This window comes from Tyto alba, unplaced genomic scaffold (genome assembly GCF_018691265.1).
Source record: "Tyto alba isolate M040663 unplaced genomic scaffold, T.alba_DEE_v4.0 Super-Scaffold_13, whole genome shotgun sequence".
Lineage (NCBI taxonomy): Eukaryota > Metazoa > Chordata > Aves > Strigiformes > Tytonidae > Tyto > Tyto alba.
Window position 1 is genome coordinate 18,104,336 of NW_024881275.1, and position 9,967 is coordinate 18,114,302.

At 40.2% G+C, this 9,967-nt stretch overlaps 1 protein-coding gene across 3 annotated transcripts; it reads left to right on the plus strand.

The window, feature by feature from the left end:
- The first annotated feature begins 749 nt into the window (after positions 1-749).
- ARL14EPL (ADP ribosylation factor like GTPase 14 effector protein like) lies at positions 750-8,603 on the plus strand. 3 transcript variants are annotated; one of them, XM_033000980.1, is made up of 6 exons: positions 750-1,006; positions 3,165-3,243; positions 4,770-4,889; positions 6,319-6,455; positions 6,819-7,080; positions 7,626-8,603. In XM_033000980.1, exons 2-5 carry the CDS (start codon positions 3,172-3,174, stop codon positions 7,045-7,047), a joined length of 558 nt encoding a protein of 185 aa, XP_032856871.1. In that variant the 5' UTR covers positions 750-1,006; positions 3,165-3,171; the 3' UTR covers positions 7,048-7,080; positions 7,626-8,603. The 3 variants fall into 3 exon arrangements, with proteins under 3 accessions (XP_032856871.1, XP_032856869.1, XP_032856870.1); XM_033000978.1 differs by having other exon boundaries at positions 751-1,006; positions 6,819-8,603; XM_033000979.2 differs by having other exon boundaries at positions 751-978; positions 6,819-8,603.
- Positions 8,604-9,967: the final 1,364 nt, after the last annotated feature.

The window sequence follows — 9,967 nt, forward strand, 5'->3', positions numbered from 1 at the left end:
TTAACTTTGAATCATTACTACATCCTTTGTGCAGTAAGTAATAGAGTGAACATTGCCATCTGTTAAGTCTTACTTTTACAGTTTCTTCCTTCAATAAAACCACTGTTGCTGCTACCTTTGGCAGTGGTTCTAAGTGGTCAGAATCTTCTCTATGGTAGAGGAACAATGGGCTCTGGTCTGTCATTCTTTGTGATAGGATGTTCTCTGAGGCAAGGAGCTGAGCAGGGATAGTGGGCTGCAGAACACCCATCCTGATGCTCTTCCACTCCTCAACAGGACACAGGGAGAAAATGAGGTAAAAAAGCTCATGTTGAGATAAGGACTGGGGGATCACTTACCAGTTGCCATCATGGGCAAAATGGACTTGACTTGGGGAAATTGACCTATTGCCAATTATAAAATAGACTTGGATAGTGAGAAACAAAGCCAATAATTAAAACACCACCTTCCCCCCCACCCTCCCTCTTTCCCACGTTCATCATCCCTCCCAAATCTTCCACCTCCAGTCCCTGATCAGCCCAGTGGGAAGGAGGAATGAGTTTTGAGGTCAGCTCATAACTGCTTCTCTCTGCCACTCTTTCCTCCTCATGCTGTTTGCCATCCCAGCACGGTCCCCCTTCCACAGGCCATGGTTCCTTCAGGGTACATCCACCAGCTTTGCTGCTGTCCTCTCACACAGCTGCAGGGAGGAGCCCGTGCTCTGGTGCCCACAGCACCTCCTCCCCCGCCTGCCTCACTGACCTTGGTGCTCGCACTGTTTCTCACTTTGTGCCTTTTTTTTTTTATGAAGACGCCTCTGATCACCTGACATTTTTGCCCTTTCTTAAGTGTTCTTTCTCCGAGGTGCCACCAGTTTGGCTGAGGAGCTCACGAGTGTCCCGCAGCTGACTGGAACCATTGTGACCTGCACAGAGGCGTCCTTGGCCTCCGCCTGCAGACCTCCGCACAGATCCTGCTGCCAGCGCCAGGACATACCCGGTACGGAGGGGGAGATACAGCCTGAAGAGTGAGTGCTGTTATAACTTATATGGGACAGGAGGGACAGTGGGGGAGGAACAGCAAGAAATTATGTTGGGGGAGAGGAGTGAGCAGCCACCCATAAGCGAAAGACCAGGCTGGTCAACACGGGGGATTTACAGTCTTCTCTGGAGAAAGTTGTTTTTTTCTCCCCTCGAGCTTCACACAAGCCTTTCACAGCCTTTTCTCCGTGGCATCTCATCCACTAAAATCATCTCCCTGCCTTTCATGTGTTTTTCCCCCTGTCAGTTCTCTGCTGGGTCTCGTCCCATCCGTCTGTCCGTTCATTTCCCACCCCACCACTCCCCTCCACTGCTGATTTGAACACCTAGAAAGGTAAAAAGGCAGAAACACACGATAACCCTAGCAGTTTAGAAAAAATGGAGGTGGAAGGAAGAGGAGGAGGGGGGAATTAATTACAAAATGGGAAGAACACCACTAAGACCTCACTCTGTGTTAACGTTTTAAGAGTGAAATCATAGAGCCCCAAAGAACTGTTTCCCCATGGGATAAGAATATTACAGATTAATTTAAACACTGAAAAATGCACTTTTTTCTCTTCGGCTGCTCCGTTTGTACTGGCTGTGGCAGGTTACTGAGCACGCTGAGCGGCAGAGTGCACTAAGGTGTACAAGAAGCAATTAGCTTGACATTGGATAATAGCCAAAAGAAATTTAATGAATCTGTAACCATTTCTCTGCTTTTCTTTCTTCCACCCTGCCCTCTCCATCCCTCCCCCCACACGGTAGGGACATTTGTATCATATCTCCTAAGGCGTACTTAGTCACTTGTTCATGATGAGGAAAACTTGTCCCTGTAGGAAATGTTAGGAGTTTCACCATCAGAATCAATCTCACTAAATGTCATGTAAGATTTTATTCCATGTATACATTGTCATAGCTTAACACCCACACAGTAAAAATTATTCTGAGTAGCTCGCAGGCTGAATGTTATCATGTATGCCATGATAAGCAAGTATCATAATTCATGTACAGACAATTCAGAAAATGTTCAGATATACATGTGTAAGTATTAGCAAAATGGAAGGAAAAGGAGATATTAAGCATAAGGTGGTTTAATTATAAATTTTTTATTTATAGAGTTAATAATTCCTGTCTCCTCCATTATGTAGAATATGGAGAAGTAAGAGGAACTTTGGAAAAAATATAGGAGAATAAAACAGGTTGTAGGTTTTTGTTTGTGGCTTGATGTTGTATGAGTACCTTGGAGATTGTGGATTTTTTTTTCCCTTGAGGGATTTGTGTTTTATTTTTCATGACAAGAAAAACAGTCTGTGGAACAAAATGATGGTATGTGTAGCAGCATTTAAATCACCTAGCTGAGGTCTGCTGCTAGAATGTTACATCAGCTTTTGGTTTTAAACGTGTTTGGAGGGAAAGAAAATAGTATGGTAAACAATAAATTTACTTGCCTTCAGACTGGGTTGTGAAATACCTCAGAGAATGGGTGCATACAGCTGATGAAGGTGAAAAGACACATTGAACTATTTGTCTAAGCACAACAGGTGAATTTATAAGACTTGACAGTTTTAGATGTTTATTAGGATTTAGCTGTGTTCTAGGCAAGAGTAATGAAAGTCAGAAGTGATTGCAGCATGCTGGAAATTGGCATCTGGAGGTACCAGGAGGAGACTGAGTTGTCTCCACTAGTGCAACAAACAATCCTGACAGGCAGCAAGCTGAGCCATGAAGTTGCATCGTCCCTTTAGCTACTGGGGATCATATTTATTTGATGACTTTTGACTGCTGGAGATGAACAGATTCCAGAATGTTTTGTCTAAAGCGGTGAAATATTCCTTTACGACATCCATGTCCTAAAAAAAAAAACCACCTCCATTTTTTTGTAAAATGCAGTAGTTATTACAGTTTTTTTGTTTACTTACTTTTAAGAAAAAAAGCTGTCAGAAATACATTTGCTCTGTGAACATACCACAGATGCAAGTAATAAATGAGGTCTTTCATCCCAGTCTGTATCATTTCTCTATTTTTACTCTTTGTGCTAAGTACTGTTTAAAAACCATAATTAGCGAGATAGAAAGTGTGAGGTCCTTTAAGGTGGTTACCTGGTACTGTCTTCAGCCTGCTTCTCTGGGGAGCACTATTTTGATTATTTGTCTTCTGTTTCAGTCACTCCATGGCTGAGGCACCTCCACTATCAGAGGAATTGTGCAGCAGCAAACCTAAGCAGAGCCAGTCCCTTCCTCTGGTAAGTACAATTTAAAATTCTGGAGAACCTCCTTTCTGTCTTGCTATCTGCTCTGAACCGAACATATGCCTTTCAGAACTGCAGGTTTTCAGGAGGTCAGTCTGGCAGATCTCTTCTGCCTATTGCATGACAACTAGAAGATGCACATGATTTTATTATCATCTCTTTAGATTTTAGCTAAAGGATCCCTCACTTCCAGGTACAGCAGAAAGGCCCCGGGTTTGGGAGGAAAGACTCATGAGGATTTATTTTCTTTTACTGGGAGAGGGCAGGATTTGCTCCTCTAGGCTTCTGTCACAGAATGGGCCACTCCTCTGTCATCATGTTTATCAGTTTTCTAGGAAACAAGTTACAAGAGATGAGACCTATTTCTTCACTTCTCTCCTGCTTCTCTCAAAGCCCTTTGGCAGTGGTGAAATGATCTTCTCTGGGACAGGGTGTGGACAACAATCCCAAAGTGCAGGGAAACCTGGGAGAGACCACTGCACTAGCTTTCAGAAGCAATGAGAGAGGCTGGGCAGCACCCGGGGAAGGGTTGGAGGAACTCCAAAAAAGCCTCAGTATTTCTGGTGGTGTTTGGGGTTGAAGTCTGAGGCACTAGAGCTGCATATATTGCATAAAAAGTTTTAACTAAGTATCTCCACAGGATGGATAAGAAGTAACTAATATCCATCCTGAACAGTTGCCACCACTACTTCTGTGTGACAGGGGAGAGGTGATGGGTAGCATTAGTAGGACAGACTCAAAGAGCCCATAGTCCTCCCTGGGTGCTTTGTTATCAGTGCGAGTGATGCACTTTTTCCTATTAAACCTACAAATTATACATTCTGTTTATACACAAAATCTTTCTCAGAGCTAAGGACTGACTGAGATTTAAAAGACAGGCAGTTTACTTTTAGTCCATCAGTTGAAGTCTTCAGGAAGAAATCTGTGAGTCTGCAGGGAATAGCCTAGCTGTTATGGTCACAGCTCTGACACAGGCTTTGGGTGCCTGTCAGCCGGTGTGCCCAGGCCCCTCCTGCCGCCCGCGGCCGCTCGCTTTTGGAGCCTTGCAAAGAAATTCAGCAAGGACAACAGTGTCACCTGCTGGTGAGCGAAATGACTGCTTGCTGTTGCCTTCATTTCCACTGCATATGGCCGATTGCTTCTGTGTGTTCTGTGCCAGCACCACTTCTCATCTTTACAATAAAGGTGACAATCTGGTGGTGTCAGTAACAGAATCAGAGAGGACAGCATTTCTTTCAATTTCTGTATTACTCAGACACTAGAGATTTTCTGATATTTGCTTAAGGAATTATAGAATGGATTTGGTGATACAGCTTTTGTTTATGTTACTTATATTATTTTAATACGGTTTTAAAATTGAGGGAGATACTGACTCACATTTTCTTCTGCATTTGCTGTTGCTTGAGAATACATAAACACCTGGTATGGATATCACTGGCTCACCTTAAAACCTTCACTTAAATGTCTGTGGATCACACACTTCTGTATATGTCTTAACACATATGTATGTATTTCACAAGGGTGGCCAAATGGGTGATCAGGCGGCAAAAACTTCCAAGAAAAAGAATACTGCCCGGAAATCATCTATGGGACGAAATGTCCCTCCTGCAAAGGACAGCTCAGTAGGACAAAACCAACTGGTATGACTTCTCCAGTACTTTTTTATTATCAAAATACTTATCACTGCCTTCAATTTCTTCCATAATTACAAAAATAAAGAGATGTAGTCAATAGGGAAGTATCAATAATAGCAACTGTGAAATGAATCCACTTTGGAGTGCAATGATTTAGCGGGCTAAGAGCACTGCTGAGCTCAAATTATACAGTAAGTACGGAAATAGAAGAGTACTCTTAGAGGGAGGACTGTCTCAATAACTTATTATTTGTTTCCAACTAGAAACTGCATAATTTATGATCACGGATAATGATGCTGAAGCATAATTTCTGCAGTGAAAAGCTACCCGAGACTCAAAAGCAGAAATTTCTTAATATTTTCAGTGCATGAGATTGCCTTATAGGTTTTCAGGAGGATGCAACTGAAGATGCACAGCATCAACCACCTCATTAATACGTGAACTCAAGTGCACAGATATTTCTAAATCACTGTATCAACAGATTGGACAGAACTACCACTGCTTTCCCCATGAGAAATAATGAAGGCACTCACTTGTTTGTGAAAAATCACTGTGAACTCTGGAAGGAGTAACACCCTCCAGGGAAGCTGAAGGGTGGCATGTCACCTCCATTTACCTAGGAGGTGAAAAGATAAATTTGTATGAACGTTTGTGTCTTTGCATAATGAATGGCAAGTGTATGTTCAGTGTCCCCAGTCATGTTTATTTTCATTGACTTTAGACATGACTGTCAACATACATGGGCTACGTGGAATGGCAATACACAAAACTGATGTTTTAACCTCCAGAACTATTTGGCAGTTTCATCTAGTTGCAAACACGAATTTCATAAAATAGGCATGAAAATGCTCCCTCCTGTTTCTCAAAAACTGTGCTTACATCAGCTTCTTTATTATGGTCTGTGCTTTTTTTATACTTCTCACTTGTGCAAATGTTTCCTTCCTGCAATAGTTGATCCTCCAGACAATTTTCTTGCCCTGAGGATGTTTGGACAAAGGTGGTTTCTAGGCATCTGAGGGAACAGTGAAAATAAAGGTGAATCCAGTTAGAGATGTTTATAATCATAGTGCGTGTTTTTACATTATGAATAAAGTTGAAGACAAAAAATACATGACTCTGCCTCCCACAAGACAACTTTCAAACTCCATGCCACTATAGCAGAGTCATGTATTCAGACTCATGGTTGTTCCCTCTTCTGTCATGATGAACAGTTGGTCAAAGGAATACTCAATTAACAGTTACACAAGCAAACATTTCAAACAATATGATCCTAATTTAGGTTGAGTTTTGCTTTATTTTCCTACCTATGTTGCTTTAATTTATCAAGAATATTAATTTTAATGTAATTTGAAAGCCAGTGAGGACATTTGGCAGCTAATAAATATTTGTTCTGATTGCACTAATTATAAACCTTCTGTTGTTTGTTAATTTATAGGTGCAAGACGAGAAGCAATTCAAAAACTTAATGTTCCAAAGTCCAAGACCTCAGGTGGCTGACTTCAATCCTGGAATTAGAGAGGAGAAAAAGAAAAAGCATGTGTTGGGGCCGAAACAATTTTTTTCTAAGTCGAAGTAAGATGTGCTAATTTATTATATATTTTACTTTAAAAAATGGCTGGTATGTTCTTTACTGAATAGAGATGAAAATAAAATTATTAATATTTTGCAGAGAGATTTCTTATTACACATGAAAGCTGTGCTGGGAAAACAAGCTTTTTCTGTGTGACTTAACAGTATTTTGATTTACTTCTTTGGCACACTTTCATTTTTAAGAACAGTGGCTGTTGCAATTAAGATATAATGCCAGTATTTCACTATGCTGTGAGGTTGTTAAAGAGGAAATATTTGTTCCTGGGTGTTTTCCACACTTGTTTGGTTTAGTCTTCAAACATCTTCAAGCATTTTCTGAGAACCACTTTTTCTTTTCTTTTGCAGAGCTACAAAGAAGTATGACAAACATGGCAGGCTGCTTTCTAATGACACCGATTTGTGTGATTGCCTAGATGTGAACTGCCAGGGTTGCTTCTATCCTTGCCCCAAATGCAGTTCCAGGAAATGTGGACCAGAATGTCGCTGCAATAGGAAATGGGTTTATGATGCAATTGAGACTGAAACTGGGGATGTGATTAGCAAGTTTCCATTTCCTGATAATTATCACAACTGAGCAGAGGTTCTTCTTTCTTCACACTTTATTAAAGTAAATCTTGGCTTTATGATAGTCTTTAGTGAAGTGCCTGGCAGCAGTTCTTGTGCTTCTTTATTGCTGCCTACCTAGCATATTTTAACCTTCCCCCTTAAGTAAAAGTATGTATTTCATTCTTCCTCATCCTTTCAAGCTTTAATGAGGCATCTAGTCAGTCCCCTCTAAATCTTGACTTTCTAAAACTAAACTGCTGAGTGAAGACAATTTTTTAACCCTAGGAAGCCGAACCACGTTACTTGTAATGAGTTTTATTCTTGTAGATTTCTCTGCTTGTTCATTTACTCAGATGTGTGACACAGCTCACTCTTTTCTGAATGCTTGTCCAAGTGTTGCTTCCTTATGATGCATTCAGGTCTTGTATAGATGAGGCAGGAGTCATCTGAGATAACACTGTTCTTTAAAATTACATCATCACTTTCCATGTCCCTCTGTATATAAAGCAAAGGAGAGCAGAAACTACTCTGCAATTCTTTCTTTCTGCCCAGACTACAATACTGACATCAAAATGTTTCATCAGCATTTTTTTTTTTTTTTTACAGCTTATGGCACACTCAACCTTGATCAGTCATTAATTATATAGCTAGAGGTAAATGCATTGGTTATTTTTGCCTGTGGACAGGAAAATCTCTTCCAGCAGTTACCTTCCTCTTCATGCAAGACATGACAGATTTCAAATACTATAACTTACACCCAGTCTTCTTATGAGGTACGTGTTCTCATTCATGATGAACACTCACACTCTTTCTGAAGAGTGAGGGTCTCTCTAGATCTTCAAGGGGGGAAGGTTGCAGATTGCTGCAGATGATCTTCAGGAGTGTACTGCTAGTGGGGGAATCATTCCCTGGGCCCAGCACTTGTTTTTGAGCAGACTCTCTTGCTTTGAATGTGGCACCACTTTTCTCCTCTACAAGAGGCCGTTCTCTGGGGACAAAGACTTCCCGCTCCAAAGCAGTCTCAGAGAAGAAAATTCCTGGAATAGATCCCAAGAATGCCTTAACAGCACAATCTTCTGACCTGATACCTCAGAAAGATTTGTTGCTCCTCTCAACCACTGACATCTCAGCACTTCAGCCTGTAGCATAAAACAAGCCAGTACCAAAAAACTTAATAGAAATATTTGCTATGGTGGTTCAAACACTCCCTGTTTGGCCACCAGCTCTGGTGCTGTTCTCTCACATACCTCACTGGTCCCAATCAGGAGATCAGATAGTCCACATCATCTTTGAGCTATATTTCTTAAGGTAGATGGAAATCCTGTCAATGTAGTCAGGGATTGGTTTCTTATTCCAGGTGTGCCACAAACTCATTCTGGACTTGATTGAGTAAGTAGCTCTTCAAGAAAATAAAGTTGATTTACATGGACAGGAAGATGGCAGTCTTCTTTTGAAATAACCTCAAGATGTGAAATGGACATGTTTGGATAAGCACCTCCTTCCACTTAAACTATTTGTGTTTTTGCCAAGTAGATTCCTGTAGTAATTTTTTTAGAAATGGGATTAAAAGCAGATTGGTTTAAATCTTTAGAGTCCTATTACTGAATTCATTGGTGTTACTTTGTGGTTTTTAACATGGACTATGCCTCTGTCACAATCACAGCTAAATGCAAAGTATAAGAGAACTATACTACAAACACACTTGGTGTGACCTTGAAAATATAGCATAAGGATAACGAAATAAGAGGATGTTGCAGAGGCAGTTCTGCTCTGGTTTGAGATTTACTCTATTGTTGCAATGATCCTGCTAACTTTTCCCTCAATTCCAAATGAGCATCTGACAGTGCAAGGATATAATGTCTGTTAGGGCAGTTGTACATGGGAAAAAACAACAAAAACAACAAAATCTACCAGTGCCATAAAAATGTTTATAGTGATTGTGAAACTTAGTAGTAGATACATGTATATCTAACAAGTGGGCAAAATTATGCTGACTCTTTTCTTCCTTAGTGTTTGCAAATCCTTCACGCAAAGTTCCACAATGAAAAATTAGAACTATTTATATAAATATTCTTATTTAAAGGCTCCATGATTACTAATATACAGTTACATATATAACATAGCACCTCTGAAACACAGACTAGGAATACAATAGGTTATAGCACTGTAAAACAACAGGCAGAAAATGGAGATTTTTTTCCCAAAGTAAGCACCCAAATTTTGTATTAAAAGTGCTATGGGATTCCTGTCCACATGGAGGCTTAACACTAAGCAGCTGCAGTAAACTGCAGTGAACTGGTATTCAGTTTACCTACAGTTTTAAAAATTATAAAGGACAGTCTGCCCTAGAAGTCAGATCTGTGGTTCCAAAAAGTCTAGATATCTCAGTCCGAACCTGAGACCACTAAACTGTCCCTCCTGTCTTAAAATGAACTTCTGCATATGGTGAGGTGCCATTCAATCCCACTGCATCATTTAGAGAAAAGTAAGTCCATACTGTTATTGAATTTAAACTTGTATGTACCAGCATCTGTCAAGGTAAGAACTCTACAATTAGTATTTGCCAGCCTCTGTGATTCAAACAAACACAGAAGGGCATTAATAAAAAAAAAAAAAAAAAAAAAAAAATATACACTTTGAACACTCTTCCAGACAATTTTCATGATCTATTTAAGACCTCCTATATGAACACAACTGAACATTATATACATCCACACCAGAGTAGAATACAGATTTGACTCACGTCAGTGGGAAAACCAGAAGAGTTTGACTAAAGAAATACAAACTGATACTTTCTGGATAAATATTTAAATATACCTTGGATAAATGTTTGCACCAAAAGCATTACAGTTGCTGCAGCTCTGTTGAGTTTCTTAACTAGTGATAGCAGTATTAATTGTAGCTTCTCCTTTGACACACTGTTCATGATCTTAAGGCATTTTAAAACA